Genomic DNA, 17,503 nt, shown 5'->3' with positions numbered 1-17,503 from the left:
TGACTTTCACACATATTTTCAAGGACTTTTATTGTGACAGGCTGAGTGGAAAAGGACACCCGGTACAAAGAAAAATGAGGCGCTACTATGAACCCCCCCCCAAAAAAACCCGAAATAAATAGCATACGTCTCATCAATACAGCACGTCAAACTACGGAGATATCAAATGACAACATAGTGCAAAGGCGTTAAGCTCGACTAATACGCTCCAGAGGAGAAAGCTAAATATAACACGGAGCTAACATTCAATTCAAATATTCATCGTAAATAATAATGTCTGATTGTTTTGGATGTCACCGTGTCCTCTAGTGCTTCCACTTTTGAAGCAAAGTGACCCTGCGGAAGCCATGTCACAGTGTGATCACTCCACGCAGGAAGTGATGTCACAGCGTGAGCCACAGCCTGCACGCCGGGAAACGGGTGGAGAAAAGGGGCGCCGGTTGCTAGGCAACGAGACCCGGAAGCCTCACCTGATCCAAATGAGCGGGGATTAACCTGGCCTCTGCGTAGGACAAGGCAGGAGGCCAGGCACTTAGCTTAGCTTAGCTTAGCTTAGGCCGGCGGGACGCGCGGCTCAATCTTCAGCGAGAACTCGTACAGTGCGTCTTCATCCATCACTTGCGTCTTGTCCAGCAGGAAGTGAGTCACCTGCGAGAGCACAAAGTGATGCCTGACAGCCGTCAATCAAAGGCGCCGCCGGCCGGAGGCCCAGCTAACCTTGGCCTGGTGCTCGATCCTGTAAGGAGCCTGCTGGAACTGCCGGATCTCTCGGATGATGTGACAGATCTGACGGGGAGACAAAGAGCAGCTTTTGAATTTGCCGCCGCCGCCGCCGCCGCTCAGCGGCTGCTTGCGAGCGCCGGCTACCATCCTCATCTTGGAGAAGTTGACCAGGCCTTCCTCGGTGAAGTTGGGCGTGGCCTCCTCGATGAAGGCCAGGTCGGTGAGGTACATGCCCAGGTAGGGCACGCACGGCGGGTTGCAGCTGAAAACACACTCTGGGTGACACGCGTGTCACCAGCGCGCACGGCGCCAACTCGGTCAGGTGGCCGTTTGTACTTTTTCAGCGTCTCTCGGAGGTTCTTGAAGCGGCCTTCGGACGAGACCGTCCTCTGCAGTCGATCCATCAGCGCCTTGGTCTGCGAGGGGCGACAAATGATTTCAAAAATAATGACGCTGAGCTGAGCTGAGCGCCGTTCCGAACCATACGAGGGGGGCCTGGACCTGCTTGGAGACTTTGGCCCAGGTCTTCTTGAGGCGGTAGACGGCGCTGCGGTTGAGCGCCGAGGTGATCTCCAGCACGCCGTTGTAGTTGTGCAGGCAGCGGCAGATGTCGGCCACCGCCAGCCACTTCTCGATGGCGCCGGCCCGGGCGCCCGCGTCGCCGTGCGTCATGATCCGCGAGGCCACCAGGTTGCTCATCTGAGAGTGAGCCGGCCACAAGACGTGAGCGCCGGCGGCGGCGCAGGTCCGCTTGAGCTCCGCTCGAGCTCCGCTCACCTCGTTGAAGTGCTGGCTGGTTCTCATGATGAAGGGCGTCTTCTCCGTCTTGTCCGCCTTCATCCAGCCCTGACCCAGGAACTCCCTGAAATGGATAGCATTCATACGAGGAAAAATACTGGGAAAATTCATTTCTCAAACGAAATAGTCTCATAAGCATAAAATACCGGAAACTACTTTCATTTCTCAAACAAATTTGGGCACCCATAGGGGATTTTTCAGGCATTGTTTGTTCTGGTGGAAGCTACCTGCATTGTCCCAGCTGACCGCTAGAGGGCGACAGACTACAAGCGCAAGTCGCTTGGCGATCACAATCAATTGTAATCATCATTTCCAAATAAATGCAACATGCTGCAGGTGGACGGACTCTCATGATTTTGGGATATCATTCTCAAAGTTGGACACACTCGTAGGGAATGCTCCTGAAGACGATGTGGTCCAGGAGCGTGATCTGCTCGGCCAGCTCCATCGCAGACAGGGACTCCAAACACTCGGCTTTTGGACTCTCTGCCTACGAGCACACACACACGCACACACACACACACACACACAGATGATGAGGGTGCTAACGTCGCCGAATGAACGTTGGGATTCTTTTCTTACCGCAATGAAGTGAAGAAGAGGAGAACTTTTCTGTTGGTCATAAAAAAAACGACAGTTGCAGTTATTATGCGCTGACAAACGTGTGCAGGCGTGTCCTCAGCACCATTTGCAGAATGTCCTCAATCTTGAGCTGAGCGTCGTCTTGCTCTTCTAGACAAATGGTGCTGATGTGGCAAACAAGTCGCATCGGGGTCAACACGTTTTTTTCTTCCTTTCCGTGCAAGCGGCGGCGGGCCAACCTGAGAATGTTGCCGGCGGCTTTCCTCTCCTGAGGCAGAAGGTCGGGGTCCCGCAGCACTTCCTCCAGGAGGCTGACCACGCCCACCTTCAGCTCCCCGTTGCTCTCAAAGTCCTGCCGGGTGGGTGCAAGCATTTATTCCACAAGGTCAAGAAAGGCGCAGAAGGTTCTGGAGCCACCGGCCGACCTGCACGTGTTTGGAGACCCAGTGTCGCAGCACGTTGAGAACTCGGTTGGTGGCGGCTCTACGGATGATGAACTCTTTGTCGCACGACTTGTCCGAGCCGCTCGACGCTGCGAGAAGAACGCTTTTTTTTTTTTCCCAGCGAGGCCTTTTAAAGCCACGCACACTCAAAGTCACCGGTCGCTCACCTTGGGAGCCGGCGTGTCCGGCGGCGGCGGTGGCGATGGCGAAGGCCGACGCCGGCGACACGGGGCAGCGAGAGTTCTCGGCCGAGGACGCTGCCGAGACGCGGCGGGCGATGAGCGGCGTGGCGTGGCCAAAGGTTGAGGTGCGGCGCTGCGGCGGTGTGAGTGCTACCTCCTCCCGGGCGGTGGTAGCGCAGGTGTCGCGGCGTGGACGGCGAGCGACACGGCGACACGTCGCCAGACTCGTTGCTGCCGACGGTGCTGGGAGATTCCGGAATAAACTTGTCCAGAGACACCGACTCCAGCACGGCTGGCGGGGGAGGCGTGGCCATTACGCCGACATCGCACTCAAATGTACGTTGTTGTTTTTTTCCTACGGCTCACCTCTGCGAATGCTCCTCCTTAGTTTCCCGCAGAGGGCGTCGATTCGAGGCAGCTCGCCGACATCCTCGCCGCCCGGGCTGAGCTCGGGCGAGCTGGGCCCTCGACTGAGATCCAGCGGGGCCTTGGTGACGGTGGGCGGCGGCGACGACGAGGAAAAGCTGAAGCGTGACCTGCAGGGCCCGCCGGCGTGAGGCGGCGACGAGGAGGAGGAGAAGAGGCCCGGCCCGTGCGTGGAGGTGGGGGAGCTGGCGGCCGAGGACGACGGCGTGGAGCAAAGGTCCGGAATTTTGGGGCCCACGGGCGAGCTGAGTGACAATTTGCGGGAGTGGACGGGCGAGGACGTGCGCGACGGGAGGGACAAAGGCGGCGGCGGCGGGGACGAGAACTTGCGGCACAGGCGCGGCGATTTGTTGTTCAGGGGCTCCGCGCCCCACGAGGCCTGGTTGCTGGCAAAGAACAGCTCCAGAGACCTGACAACGCAAGAGAACCTGTCAGCGCATGGGGGGGCGTGGCGTGGGGGGGCGGGGCATGGAGTGACTATGGGGGGGTCTTGGTTTACTTGGACTGATCCAGAGCCAACTGGGTGATCTTCAGAGTGTAGTCGGGACACAGAGACATGACGGACAGACGATCGCACGAGTGCTGCTGGATCCTGAGCGCCCAGATGATGAAGATGAGGAGGAGGATGAGGATGGGAATGAGAAGAGGCGGTCGGATGTGCGTGCGTGCGTGCGTGTCCCTACCTGACGGGGATGGAGGTGAAGGGCTGGCGGTAGATGAGCGCCAGTTTGCCGATGACCACAGCGGCGCTGGTGAAGATCCTGTAGGTGTGCAGGAAGGTGTTGAGGAAGTCGATGGAGAGGAAGCGCAGGTCGGTCAGGCGCTCCAGCAGCCGCTCCACGCTGGCGTAGCGGATCTGCGGGACTTTACACGAGTTCAGTGTCTTGCTGAAGCAGATGTCCACGTCGTCCTTGTGCAGGCGGGCGTCCGACCTAAAGGGGGGGGGGGGTCAGGGTCACGGCTCCGGAAATCCCCTCGCCCGCCGCAAGACACGTCTTACTTGATCATGTGCGGCACCGACACTTTGGAGTTCTCCTCAAAGACGCTGGTCATCAGCCCGTTGCAGCGGATGTTGTCGATGCACTAAAAGAAAGGGGATGATAGGGGCTGAGCCCAACGCCGGGGGGGGGCCGGCGCTCTTTGTGGGCGCTTTTCCGCCGACCTGACTGATGTCGCTGGTCCAGGCCGCCTTCTCCTGGCGCGACGGGGCGAGCAGAACCACCGAGAAGCTCTGGCCGTCGGGAGGCTCCGCCAGCAGCTTGAACTCCAAGTGGCCGAAGCCCTGACCCGCCGCGTTGTCTGCAAAAGAGAGAGCGAGCGAGCGGGCAGGCAGCTCGGGTGGGACGCTTGCTTGGGAAAGCGCTGGGCTCGAGAAGAACAAAGCGCACTCACAGTCGTCGTCGGTGGCGTCCACGTCCTCGATCAGCGTGCACTCCATCAGCGACAGCGTGCCTCCTTGCTGGAACCAGAAACCGGCACAAAGGCTTCGAGCGCCAACCTCGTGCATCCCCCCCCCCCCCCCCCCCCCCCCGAGGCGCAGACCTTGAGCAAGTGCAGCTTGCCTCCAGACGTCCTGGTGCAGACGAGGAAGTGTTTGGTGAAGAGGAAGCACTGGCGCTCAGCTTCCTTGCGCGAGCCCAGGCGCACTTTGCTCAGCACGCCGCGCTCGCTCCCGGACGGCAGCTGGATGAGCGACCCTGCGTGCCGGCGGGGGGACACCAGACGTCCGCTCAAGCCTCGGCCAGGGGACAGGACGTGCGCCTGCGCCTGCACCCACCTTGTCGAACAAAAGTCTGGCTGGTGTCCAGCAGGATGTCGCAGCCCTCCACAATCATCCTCTCGATGGCCAGGTTCTTGCGGATGTTCTCCGTGTCGCTCACCTCGTCGTGCATCATCCTGAGCACACGCGCAGAGCAGACGCACGCTGTCACTCTTGCCCAGCGCCGGCCGGCCGGCACCACGTCGACGTTTGTACGTACTTGGAGAGTTCTTCCAGTTTGGACTTGGCGAAATGCAAACTGTTCCTCTCCACGTGCTCGTGCGGCGTGTGCGCCAGCAACTCGTGAAGAGTGACGATGTAGCGGGGGATCTGCAAGGGCGACATTAAGGACGCATCCGCTGAGCATTGAAGGCAACCAGAGAAGATGCGCTCTGGGCTGCTCTACCTGGAACATGGGGTAGGTGAGGAAGGTCTCCAGCATGCGGCCCTCGCACGCCGCGTTGGCCTCGTACTGCTTGAGCAGCTTGTCGAAGTCTCGGTTCTGCTTGCAGTTGGCCAGGACCTGAAGGCTGTACTGGTGGTTGCGCACAAACTCCTGGTAGATGTTGAGCATGGGCAGGAGGATGTCGAAGAGGTCCGCTGCGAGCCCGACACACAGCCCGAGTTGGGCGACGAGCTCGGTCAGGCGGATGCGCTCGCTCGGTCGCTCGCTCGCGGGCTCGGACAGGCGGATGCGCGCGCTGGCCCGCGACCAGGCCCGTCACTCACCCAGGACCAGCGTGGGCCAGTTGGCCATGCGAGCATTCAGGCCCTGGTGGAAGATCTGGTGCAGGAACATGATGGTCTCGCTGGGCAAAAGAAGAAGCGCGTGAGCGAGCCCAACAACTGGCGGACGACTCTCGCACCTGTTGAGGAAGATGCTGCTGACGTCGTGGTGGCTGACGGGCGGCTTCTTGGAGCTGGCGGCCATGCGCAGCGGGCGCAGGAAGCAGTTGACCAGCACGGACAGCTGGTTGACGTACTCCGTCTCCGCCTCCACCATGTTGAAGACGATGTGGTTGCGCTTGCGCATGCTCTCGGCGTGCGGCGAGCAGATGTAGTCCTGGACGATCAGCTTCCACTTCCTCCGGCACAGCCAGCCGCGCATGAAGCTCTGAACCTGCACGCGACGGGCCACGTGACACCACGTGAGGTCACTTCGCGAGCCGTCCGCCAACTGACCTTCTTGATCTTTTTGATGTCGGGGTCTTCTTCGTCCACGAGGTTCTGGCCGGGCTGCAGGCGCTCTTTGGTCCTGTTGAGCAGCACCATCTGGACACAGCACAACCGCTGTTGGCTAGCATTTGGCAAACAGCATTAGCACTATTTGGCAGTCCCTTTGTTGGGAACAATGAGCAGCTAGCGTTAGCGCAACGCTACGAGGCGGCGTACCTCGGCCTTGAGCCTCTCAATCTCGCTGTCCTGGTCCTCCAGTTGCGCGCGTAGCTGATTGGCTGCGACCTTCTCCGTCTCCGTGATCTGGACCAGGTGGATGTACTTCTGCATCAGGATCTCGCGCTCCAGGAGCAGATCCGAGTAGCTGGCCAAACCCACGCGCACAGTCACGTCCGGTCGAGCTTTGACTTTCATTGCGACTCGTATTCCAAAGGGATTTTTGCATTCGCTAGCATGTAGCATCATTCAACAGGTAAGTTGAAATGAACCACGGTGCGTGCATGCGTGCGTGTGTTCACCTGGCCTGCTGGATGCAGTCCACCCACTCATTGCAGTCGGCTTCCTCCTCGGTGCGAAGCTCGAGAGGCTTCTGCCCATCGTGGCCGAACATCACCAGGAAGTAGTACTGCACACACACACACACACATGTAGTAATGATGTAACATAAGCGAATGAATAACACTTGGTAGCGTGTGCCAGCGTCCAACCAGCAGGAGGCTTAAAGCCTTGCACGCGCGCGCGCGCGCGCGTTGTTGTTCTTACATAAGCAAGGCAGCTTGTGCGCTTTAATGCGGCTTCCCCGGCAGCCAGATGGGTTGAAGATGAACCAAAACAATGAGACACGCACACGCGCGTAAAGCAGAGGGGCCGCGCCCCTTCCACTAAGAGTCTCGTCTCGTCTCGTCTTGTCTCGTCCCGACGTGTCTGCCGGGCGCCCAAGTCACTCAACCAACGCGCCACGAGTCGACAACAAAGTCCGAAGCCATGACAATCCCCGTGTCCCACTCGCAAAAACGTCTAAGCATCTCAGGCTGACGCACGGAAGCCCACGAAAGAAAGCCTGACCCCGACACGTGCACGAGCGCCGAATGCCAGCCAGCCAGGCAACCTGCAGCTTCGGCTGGAAAGATGCCTTATACCTGCATCTTCTCGGGAGCGTCCCTGCTGCCGCCGAGCGAGGAGGCCACTTTGGGCGCGGGGGCGCGCTCGCACGTGCATCCCTCCAGCAGGTACATGCCGGACGGCCGCGCGCTCTGCTCGTTGTCGAAGTAGAAGAGCAGGTTCTGGTAGAGCGCGAAGAACTTATCCGTCCAGCGGACGTTCTCCGAGCTGCGTTTGCCGACCGGGCCGCGCTTGGCGCCCTCCTTGCGGGCGGCCAGCGCCAGGTGCAGGGCGTGGCCCTCGTTGTAGCGCACGCTCTTCTGCATCTGGACGCACCTGGACGCGCGCGCGCGCGCGCACGCCCGCTCACTCGCTTCACTCGCTCGCACTTGCGCGCCTGAGAGGCGAGGGCGCGCTGCCCGGGGAGCCGGCGCGCGTCATGGCTCCGTCGGCAGGAATCCGCGCGCCCGACGTGGGAAGCAACGCACAGCGACGGCGAAGGAGGAGAGGCCAGAAGGAGGTCCGCTCGGTCGGCAAAAGTACCAAATGGGGCTGTTGAAGTCGGGAAACGAGGCGGGATGAGCGCTAAGCGGCTTTAGGGTCCTCTTAAAGGGACAGCGGCAGGCGAGCGCGAGCACGAGCACGAGCCGCGCCGATCGAAAACGCCACTCGGGATCCCAAACCCGACTTTGAAAGTGCCTGCATGCTTGAAAGGCTCGTCCTGCGTGGTCGGTCGCGACCAGCAACGGCGAACATGGCAGCTGATGCACAAAATGCATTTTTTAAGTGTGTTGACCTTTGTGATATTTGCCACGTCTCCATCCCTTCGGTTCATACGTTCTGAAGATGAATTCAGAGCACTCAGACGGTAACAGGAACCAATTCAACGAGAAAAAAACTTCACCGGGAAGTAAACGCATGTGGCCATTTCACCAGATCAACATGTTCACGTGACCGTCTCAAAGTCAGCCAGCCAGCCAGCCAGAATGGACAAACACATGTCGACGACCCGTGTGCGAGTAGACAGATGTTATCCGTGCGCGCGCGTCTGCTGGTCTTGATTGGCGGGGGAAAGACGAACCCGGATTGACCTCAAGTGAGACACAATGTGAGGCGCGCACAATGTGCTGCTAATCTGTTTAGGCTGCTTAGCGTTACGCGCGCGCGCGCGGACACCGTCCGTGCACAGCCCTGGTTGAAACCACTTTTTCTTTTTTTCAAACTTTCTCCAAAGTGCTGCCTTCAGGGGCGGCGGGGAAGTGAGAGCGCTCCAATGAGATCTTCGAATTGCTGCAAGGAAAACAATTGACAGTTTCACTAGCTACAAGTCAAAACAAGGAACCTTGGCAAGAACGGACTGAAAGCTTTCACTCGCTACAATGTGGCACCGAATTTCTACAAATGCCGCACGGGAAGTCAATGAAAACATTTCTTGCCATTTTATTCTCATAAAAAATACAGCCTTAAGTACACAAGTTGGTTAAAAATAGCTTGTTCGATCCATACACGTGGACCGAGTTGTCATGCGGAACGTCATGCAAAAATTCATCATGACGAATATATAGCTTGTTGTTTAAAAAGGGTTCACAGCTGGCAGCCATGACGTGGCTGGCCGACCCCTTCGGGCTGAGCGAGCGTTTGTTCTGACGGCGGCGGCGGCGTCTCAAGCTCTGCGGTCGTAGTCGCTGACCATCTTCTTGATGTGGTTGAGTTTGGCCTTGAGGTATTTGCTTCGCCGCTTCTTGGCGCGATAGTCTGAAGACTTAAAACACAACGCAACAAACACGGCGATTGTCAGCAAGGCCACCCTCTAGTGGCGACTGAAAGAATCGCTGTAGGCCAGCCTTATTCGCCTTAGTCGGTCAGACACATTTCACTTTGTTGCAAGTTTGGTCATGGCTGTTGACCTCCTACTCACCTTTTTCATGTCCTTGATCCGGTTGTACTGGTCCAAAGCGTCCTGGTGGAAAACACATCACCTTGCATGATGCCTTTTCTGATGTCTTTCAAATGGTGGCTTAATTTATAAACTAAACGGCAGGGCCAGAATTTCACACGTGTTGCGCGACGGCAGAAGATGCCGACTCACCAGGTACTGCGGGCTTCCTTTGTGCAGCTGGTCCAGTTGTCGGTCCGCGTCGCTGAGTTTGCCGTTGATGGCGTCAAGCTCGGACTGGAGCTCTTTGTACTCGTGGTGGTTGCGGTCAAACTCCCGCTTGTACTCGTTGCGTTCCGGCTCGCTGGCGACGGGCGGGAACTCGCTGAGGAAGACCACGGAGCGTTGAGAGCCGGGGGGGGGGGGGGGGGGGGCGCACCAGGCGATGGGGGCGGGCACCCACCTGTAGAAGTCGGCGTCCTCGTCGTCCAGCTCGTCTCCCGAGGACGCATAGTCGGCGTCGGGGTCTCCCCGCCTCCCGTTGGATCTGCCGGCCCAGCTGGGAGCGGCCGAGTCGGCGGCGCTGGAAGGAACGCCGTTACGGACATCGTCCTCCACCGGCCTGACCCAGGATGACAGAACAATGAGAGCCATCAGAAGCGGTCATCCCGAGCCAGCCGGACTTACGCGTAGCCGTATCGAGGTTTGCTGTAGTCGGTGCTGCGGTCGTCGTCCAGGCGACCCCGCGAGCCGCGCAGCGTCTCCGGGAAGTCGGCCATGGGAAGTTCCTCGGGCGGCAACGACACGTTGTTCACCTGCTGGTTCAAATATGCACACTAAAACAAAAGCCTTTTGTAACATTGCAACTTTCTTCCTGAAAAGTCCTTCACGTTACTCCAAATGAGTTGAAAAGAAAATTTCTTTTTTTTTTTTTTTTTTCCATCTAGAATGTTGGAAATGTTCTTCAGAATACAGACTATTTCATCCAGTCTTTTCTTTTCTTTTCTTTTCAGCCAGCTGCGGCCGGCGCTGGAATGACGAGCGTGCGCAGACCCGTCGCGTCAGCCCGTGTGACCTCCAAGAAAACAACTGGCTTTTCCAAACTTGTTATACCTTCCAGCACGCGAGTGAATGAACCCCCCCCCTTGAGAATGTGACACCATGAAACTGTCGGTGTCACCGTGGCGACACGCCTTGAAACCAACAGGCATCCCGCCCGCCCGCCTCCCCCTCGTCCCACCCGCCTCCCCCATCCGTTTTTGCACGCTGCCAAACTGGTCGGACCGCTTCGGAAAGCACGCTAACAAGCACGCTAACCTGAGGCAAAAATCAGACGGTGCTTTGTGAAGGCAACATCCCACCAATTTGTACCTCTTCACTGGTTTCAACTCAAAGTGACAATCCACGATCCAAAGGTCACCTGATGAGTTGCGCCCCGACCAACATGGCCGCCGCATTAGCAGTTACTGGGCTAAATTGGCATTTGATTCTTTTTCTGCTTGTATCAAACGACTTAACCACGGGCAAATTTGGGCGCGGCGCATTTGACGTATCAAAACATTGCGCCGATCGATGTATATCGCCGACGAGAATTTTGCGACGGCCGGCGCTGACCCAGGCCTCGACGTCCTGCGGCGGTTCGGCGTCCTCCAGCACCTTGACCCGCTTCCACAAGATGTTGCTCTCGCCGAACTCGTTGATCTTCTTGCGCGTCTTCACCGCAAACACCAGCATGATGATGAGGGCGGCCACCACCAGGAAGCCAAACACCACCGCGATGGCCTGCCGCGCCAAAAACAACAACATGAGCGTCCGTCCCGTGGTTGCACAAGTGCGCACAGCCGCTCAAAAGTGCCAATCCGACATTTCCAAATGGCGACGGCAGCCGCGGCAGCAGAGAACCCACCTCCTGTGGCTCCACCACGCAGTAGTGGTAGAGGTACTGGTTGACCATGATCCCCGACAACTGCGGCTGCTGGAACTGGGCGCACAGGCCGGCGATCTGGCTGCCGTAGGCCGAGCCTTGCGACTGCGCCGTGGGGTTGACGGCCACCAGGTACACGATGGTGGCGATCAGCATCAACAGGGCCAAGATGGCGCAGACGATGATCGCAGCCAGGTAGAACTTCCTGCTCTCCGAGACCCTCTGGTGGGACACCAGGATGATGAAGATGGCCAGCGCCGCCACAAAAGTGATGGCCGCCATGGCGATGATGAAGCCTTTGGCCGAGCGGGGGTCGTTGTAGTTGCCGCCCAGGTTGCCGTAGCCGTAGTTGTTGCCGGCTCCGTAGGCGCCGCCTCCGAAAGAGCCAAAGCTGCCGCCGCCGCCGCCGAAGCTTCCGGGATAGGAGCCGCCGATGCCGCCGCCGCCGATGCCGCCGCCGAAGCCCGACAGCGCCCCCTGCGAGTCCCACGCCAGAGTGGAGGCCACGCAGGCAAAGATGGCCACGCACAGCACGATGACAATGATGGCCATGATCTTCAGCACGCCCGGCGGCGACGTCCAGCGGTAGAAGTGTTGGAACTCGTCTTCCGGGTAGTACGAGTACGCCGGCTGGGGGGCGGCGTTGCTGCCAGGGGAGGGCATGGTTATGTTCACCTTCCGTAGGTTCAGCTTCCATTCAAAGACGTTGCTTGAGAGAGCTTTGGGACTTACTAGCCATCCGACGCGTAGGGAGGCGGGCTCCCCTTTGGCCTGTTGGACATGGCTGCTGCTTCTTCGCTTGTCTTTGACTGCGCCCGAGTTTCTGCCAAAGAACAAAAACACATCAACCATTGAATTGTAGCCAAAGTGCGGCTCCATGACCACCATCGCTTTAAAACACGAGCCCCTTTCCAGTTCTCATCCGACCGTCGCGAAATCAAACGAGACATGATTCAAAATGTCCATTCCGTTACTCCACGTCCAGAATGTAAGGCAAGGGGAACAATTCTTTCCCATGACAGAAACCAGTTGGCAGCCATGTTGTCAGTGGAAGCACAAGACAAACAAAAAGAATAAAAACAATCAAGATGCATTTGGAGTTGTGTACCCAATTTAAAAACATCAGAGAAATGGTGTTGTGAGTTTTTTTGGAGACTCACAACAATCACGTCATATTTGTGCTGACAGTACAATTATTTCGAGACATAGTTGTTTTGTCACGCCAGCTTATAGAAAGAAAGAAAGAAGAAACAATGGGAATGTTTATGGCACAAAAACAACAGCAAGCAAGCAAATAGAGAGGCGGACAAGTTCGACGCACTCACTCACCCGAAACTTTGTCCACCGCCGGGCCGGCTAGATGTCTCCTCCAAGTGAAATCCACACAATTTAAGAAACAGACCACACCTCGACAAGGTAGCAGCCTGGCCACGCCCACTCAGGTATCAACTTACGTCACGGGAAATGCTGAGTTCAACACACAAGGAAACGCCAAACACGGAAGTCCGAAATGCCTTTTTCAAGTTCAACATGTGCAAAATGAGTGAAAACGAAAATCACTCACTCGAGTCTATTTTACTTGGACTTCTTTTAAGACGTATCAAATAATGAACCCGTGTTGAAGCTGTGAAAGCCGAGAATAGATGCAACTCCAAATGCGGAAGGATTGTTGACATGCAAGTTGCGCAGGCTGCTTTCGTCACGAAGTGAAAACCAAAACATTTGATCGAAAGCAGGGGTCTCCAACTACAGTCCTTGCATTCCTCCATGTTTTCCAAGTTTCCCTCGTCCAACACACCTGATTCAATGATCAGGCTCCTGCAGAACGTGAGGATGAACTGATCAGAAATCACCATTTCTTGCAGGAGTTGAGGAGGCACATTCTTTAGTGAGTCACGGCGCGTAACTCACCTAGTTAGTCAATGTGAAATGGGCAAGTTTTGCCATACGACCAAAAAGAACTCATCAAGACACACACGTTCATGAAGTTTATTCAGTGTTAAGACTCTGTACATCGCGGATAAAAAAACATACGCTTCATATTAGGCCAGAAAGAATTCAATCAGCGCGATCAGGAGCTAGTGATGGAAACTGGCCTTTGACGTTAAATAGGAGAGAAGGTTTTGGCTTTGTCCCAGCGTTTGCATCTGCATCGTTTAAATGAGCGCGCCCATCGTTTAGCATGCGTCGAGACTTTTTGCAGCGCATTAAGAAGTGGAGGCGGCGGATTTCAACCAGCTTTGCGATTGTCGTTTTGATGTGTGAAATGGTAGAACAAAAGGTCAAAAGCACAATGAAACAACACGGAAGACAGCCCCAAGACATTTGGGATTCAGCAGCTCCATCCGCCCTTCAGCCGTAGCCGTCGTTCCATTCGGCCACTTTGTCGTACTCCTGAATCTTCTGCTTGATGTGCGACAGCTTGTTCTTCAGGTAATCGCAGCGCTCCTTTTTCTCCAGAAAGGTCGGGTCCTGCCGGGTTGCCAAGCAACCAATGTAATGCCAGCAAGATGCGCCTCGAGGGAGGGAGGGGGGGAGGGAGGGAGCGACGCACTCACGTTTTTCTTCCTCTGGAACTCCTGAAGGATTCTGCCGATGCGCTCGGCTTCCTGGAAAAGACGAGGAGAGGTTGGGGCGTGGCAAAGAGGGAGCGCAAAGAGCGTGGTCGGGCGTGGTCACCATCTGGCTGCCGGCCTGCTGCGGGAGGCTGCGCATCATGGCGTCCATCTCGTCAAACTTCTTGCAGGCAGCCTGAACGTCGGCGTGAAGCTCCTTGTACTCTGCGTACTGGTCGTTGAACACGGCTCGGTACTGGTCGCGCTCCTCGTCCGAGCGGATGCTCGGGTACTTCCTGCGCGCCAAAATTCTTACACTCTGCCAGCGGATGGAAAAGCCACTTCCAAAGCACTCACGCGATGTAGTCCGGCACGATGACCGGCTTGGGGATGTGGCCGGACGGTATGGCCCCCTGCAGGATCTTGGGGGCCACGGCGATGGGGACGTCCCCGACGGATGCCAGGGAGGATTCCCGCAGGGGGAGGTTGGCGCCCGCCGCAGCGCTAGCGGGAACCAGCTAGTGAGAAAAGAGGCGCGTGAGAACCGAGCGGGCCGCCCAAATGCGCTCGGCTGCTTCGAGACGCTCACCAGCGACCGAACCGCTCCAAACTCGGACTGCTGCATCTGAATGAACGGGGAGAAGAAAAACCAAACCAAACCAAACCAAAACGAGGAGTCAGGTGCAATCCGGTGAGCATTCGAAATTGGGATTGAGTTTGGATTCAGAAAAGCGGCACCTCGTGCGCGTTGCTCTGGCGGTATCGGCGCGCCGCCTCGTGGCGCCACAGCTTGAGGCTGACGCCGGCGCTGATCAGGTAGATGACCATGGTGAGGAAGAGGAAGATGATGGCGGCCGTCTGGCCCGCCTCCGTCCTGCAGAAGGCGCCGCTCATGCCGTTGTTGAAGACGGGGTAAGAGCAGAGGCCCCCGCGGGTGGTGTCGCGCACGTACACGATGCCTGCGCAGACAAAAGGAAGGAGGGGCGCGTTAGCATCCGGCTCATTTTGCATTGGACTCGGCTCCGCCCCCTACCTACCCGCCGCCATGTAGAGCACGGCCAGCACCAGGTTGATGACAAACTCGGTCAGCGGCCACCAGGTGGAGTCCAGCAGGATGGTGCGGTAGTACATGGTCATGCCCAGCACCAGCACGATGACCGTCACCAGCCACGCCAGGCCCGCCACCACCAGCACAAAGGGCGTCTTGGGCCCCGTGTAGGTGGTGGCGCTGCCGCCGTAGAGGCCGCCGCCGTAGGCGCCGCCCGGCGACGAGTAGCCGAACATGTTGAACCACTCGTTGTCCTTGTGGATGTACGCGCAGACGCAGGCGAAGACGGCGGCGCCCAGCAGCAGCTCCACGCAGCCCAGAATCCTCAGCAGCCCCGCCCAGGACTTCATGTAGGCGTAGCGCTGGTTGTACTCCTCCACGCGCTCGCTGTAGGTCAGCGCCGTGCGGTAGGTGCGGCCCGAAGCCGACGCCGACTCGCCCAGGTCCAGGAGCTCCTTGGCCGAATTGTAGCTGCCGGCCGAGCCCCCGTAAGGGTCCCGGTAGGACCCGGAGGTGGTGGGGGGAGGCGAGCAGCGCACGCCCTCGCTGGTGCCGTTGTTGTTGTCGTTACATGACGGCGCCTCGGGCCACGCCCCCTTTTTGCTGCTGCGATCGCTGGCCCGGAAGAAGTTCTTCCACGAGTCCGGGATGAAGCGGTGCACCGGTTTGATGTCCAGGGCCGGGTCCAGGTCCCGCTCGGTCCCCTCGCTTGCGTGGCAAACGGCAAGTTCAAACAATTACGCACGCAAAATCGCCCCGAGCGTCGCCAGCTTACCCGTCGCTCGGGTGGTCGAGCCCGACGGGAGGATGGTCGGGCAGGGGCGGCGGCGGGAGCGGGTCGGCGCTGAGGGCAAAGTAAGGCGCCGACTGGGCGCTCAGAGGCTCCGGCTCGTAGGGCTGGTCCCGGGGCAACGTGCCCGGCGGGACCTGGTCGTAGTGAGGCGCCTGGCGGACATGCTCAGTGCGGCCTAGGTACTGGTCACCATGGAACATCAGGATGATGGGGGGCCCTGACGCGAACGTTACACACACACACACACACACACAAGTTAGTCCACAACAATGGACACAACCACCCACCCACCCACCAACACAAATGCAAGTCGTGAAAAGACAGAGTTTGTAACATTATCATCAGTGGTCATCAGTGAAGCCAAACGTGGTTAACTCATAGACATCAAATGTTTTGCGTGTGGACTTTTTATACTGCATCATTTGATGTCTCGGGTCGCACCACGAAGCAAGAGAAGGTGACAGAAGACGAGAGGGCGAAACCACAAGTTACCCAGAATCCTTCATGCTAGTCACAGTGCGTCTCCCGGCCAGCAGGTGGCGACGCGGAGATGCACTGCGTACGGTCAGTCAATGGGCCGAAGGAGAGCAGGAGCGGCCGGCCGGCGGGCGGGGAAGAAAATAGCAAATGCTGTTCAATACCTCGCTGACACGCAGTCACTCGTCACCACTTACATTGAGCGCCCGCCGCCGCAAGCCGGGCTGCTTAGCGCGACGCCGGTTAGCACCTAGGACGCAAACAAAACCACAGCAATCAAAAGTCAACCAAAATACTGAGAAAAAAATAGCAAAGCCAAATACGTGATGCCATCAGTGCCAATGTTGAACGTTTCCAAACGAAAAGGCCGAGATGACGTTCGGCCGCGCTTTGGGACGAGTACCAGAGCGACAAGTGGAAATGCTTCAATGGTCTTGCTAACGTATTCATAAACATGCATCCATGGCCAATAAAAACACACGCACCTAAATAAAGCGCTGTCAAAATCAACTAGTACGAGGGATATGGGGATGGATGGATGGATGGATGGATGGATGGATGACTGCTTATTAAAACCCTTTTATACATACATAATAATGGAAGTCAGAAATCAAGATTGAGACAAGGGTCATTGAACATAACGATAGCAAGGTGGACAATGTGAGCAATTTGATGAGAAGTGGGATTCCCAAGGTTTCACAAACGCATCATTTTGAAATCTTTGGACGACAAATTAGAACAAACGTTACATTTCCATGTATTTGCATGAAGCAAAATAATGACTCCAATTCACACAACGGTGAAGGCCAAAATACAAGTTCGCTCGCTCGGTCGTTCGTTCACAGGATGAAATGACACGTACTGGCGAGGAGAAGTCATTTGGCCGACATTCTGAAAGTTGGCGAACGCATCATTTTCAAACCCAAAAAGTCATGCTGCTCAAGGAAGCAGCAAATTGGGTGCGAAAGGGCGAATTGGGTGCGAGTTGGCTAAAAGGGCTTTAAACGCGCCACAGGAAAAGCAAAGAAAGTCGACAAATCTGGCAACAAGTGCGCTTCACACACGAGAACGAGGTGAAAACATTGTGGAAGCGGAAGCCAAGTCAAATGAAAATGGTCTAGTGGTGTCAAGTTGGAGCGGTGCGGTGCGGTTCGGTGCGGCGCCGTCCCGTCCTCTCCTGTTGCCTCAGCGCACTTCCTGTCTAACGAGGCTCACTTTTGTCGCGTCAACTTTTGCTCTTTGGCCGATAGCGAAGCTCATCGCTACTGCTTCCAAAAGTTGTCCTACCTACCAAACTCGCTCGCCTTCTAAGGTGTTTCCTTCTTGTCTCTTGTCTTCTTTCTTCTCCCGCTGCTCTTCTTCATGACCCAAAATCGACGGCGGAGCAAGGCAACTCTTTTCAGCGCTCCCACCCCGACATTACGTGGCCACCTGCCCATCCCGGTGACGTCACTGAAGCGCGCCGGAGTGGACTTGTTTCATTCAGAGCAAGTACTGTACACTTCTGTCCAGTGAAATCCACTTCAGTGCAAATGTACCTGGACAGGTGTTTTCTTATGACATCTGAACATTGATCTGATGGATGTCTTCTTTTCAAAACAGGCTCGTGACGTTTTAATCTCGGTGTAGGAAAAGAAAAG

At 57.0% G+C, this 17,503-nt stretch overlaps 3 protein-coding genes across 12 annotated transcripts; all 3 read right to left on the bottom strand.

The window, feature by feature from the left end:
• Positions 1-13: 13 nt before the first annotated feature.
• Positions 14-7,665, bottom strand: rasgrf2a (Ras protein-specific guanine nucleotide-releasing factor 2a). 5 transcript variants are annotated; one of them, XM_061292855.1, is made up of 29 exons: positions 7,229-7,665; positions 6,608-6,714; positions 6,306-6,453; positions 6,096-6,185; positions 5,780-6,033; positions 5,643-5,722; positions 5,320-5,513; positions 5,134-5,243; positions 4,932-5,050; positions 4,697-4,851; positions 4,547-4,613; positions 4,317-4,453; positions 4,155-4,237; positions 3,838-4,086; positions 3,654-3,746; positions 3,095-3,564; positions 2,883-3,020; positions 2,714-2,803; positions 2,529-2,635; positions 2,343-2,455; positions 2,207-2,267; positions 2,104-2,133; positions 1,908-2,011; positions 1,501-1,585; positions 1,225-1,422; positions 1,060-1,139; positions 868-985; positions 718-786; positions 14-648 (listed from the first exon to the last, which is right to left on the bottom strand). In XM_061292855.1, the coding sequence occupies exons 1-29, from the start codon at positions 7,514-7,516 to the stop codon at positions 553-555; spliced, it is 3,933 nt and encodes a 1,310-aa protein (XP_061148839.1). In that variant the 5' UTR covers positions 7,517-7,665; the 3' UTR covers positions 14-552. The 5 variants fall into 5 exon arrangements, 2 of the variants coding, with proteins under 2 accessions (XP_061148839.1, XP_061148840.1); XM_061292856.1 differs by lacking the exon at positions 7,229-7,665 and adding an exon at positions 6,852-7,215; XR_009716347.1 differs by lacking the exons at positions 14-648; positions 718-786; positions 868-985; positions 1,060-1,139 and having other exon boundaries at positions 1,283-1,422; positions 1,908-2,007.
• A 949-nt stretch (positions 7,666-8,614) lies between these two features.
• Positions 8,615-12,607, bottom strand: oclna (occludin a). 2 transcript variants are annotated; one of them, XM_061292866.1, is made up of 9 exons: positions 12,320-12,607; positions 11,723-11,813; positions 10,973-11,636; positions 10,681-10,848; positions 9,754-9,884; positions 9,530-9,688; positions 9,280-9,451; positions 9,109-9,150; positions 8,615-8,952 (listed from the first exon to the last, which is right to left on the bottom strand). In XM_061292866.1, exons 2-9 carry the CDS (start codon positions 11,770-11,772, stop codon positions 8,854-8,856), a joined length of 1,485 nt encoding a protein of 494 aa, XP_061148850.1. In that variant the 5' UTR covers positions 11,773-11,813; positions 12,320-12,607; the 3' UTR covers positions 8,615-8,853. The 2 variants fall into 2 exon arrangements, with proteins under 2 accessions (XP_061148850.1, XP_061148851.1); XM_061292867.1 differs by having other exon boundaries at positions 9,754-9,881; positions 12,320-12,599.
• A 358-nt stretch (positions 12,608-12,965) lies between these two features.
• Positions 12,966-17,323, bottom strand: marveld2a (MARVEL domain containing 2a). Of its 5 annotated transcripts, XM_061292862.1 has the most exons (11): positions 17,155-17,323; positions 16,061-16,113; positions 15,879-15,941; positions 15,369-15,603; positions 14,583-15,301; positions 14,284-14,504; positions 14,135-14,170; positions 13,903-14,063; positions 13,670-13,841; positions 13,549-13,599; positions 12,966-13,462 (listed from the first exon to the last, which is right to left on the bottom strand). In XM_061292862.1, exons 4-11 carry the CDS (start codon positions 15,584-15,586, stop codon positions 13,343-13,345), a joined length of 1,698 nt encoding a protein of 565 aa, XP_061148846.1. In that variant the 5' UTR covers positions 15,587-15,603; positions 15,879-15,941; positions 16,061-16,113; positions 17,155-17,323; the 3' UTR covers positions 12,966-13,342. The 5 variants fall into 5 exon arrangements, with proteins under 5 accessions (XP_061148846.1, XP_061148847.1, XP_061148849.1 ...); XM_061292863.1 differs by lacking the exon at positions 15,879-15,941 and having other exon boundaries at positions 16,028-16,113; positions 17,151-17,323; XM_061292865.1 differs by lacking the exon at positions 15,879-15,941 and having other exon boundaries at positions 17,151-17,323.
• Positions 17,324-17,503: the final 180 nt, after the last annotated feature.

Source organism: Syngnathus typhle, linkage group LG12, assembly GCF_033458585.1.
Source record: "Syngnathus typhle isolate RoL2023-S1 ecotype Sweden linkage group LG12, RoL_Styp_1.0, whole genome shotgun sequence".
Taxonomy (NCBI): domain Eukaryota; kingdom Metazoa; phylum Chordata; class Actinopteri; order Syngnathiformes; family Syngnathidae; genus Syngnathus; species Syngnathus typhle.
This window is presented reverse-complemented; position numbering and strand designations above follow the sequence as displayed.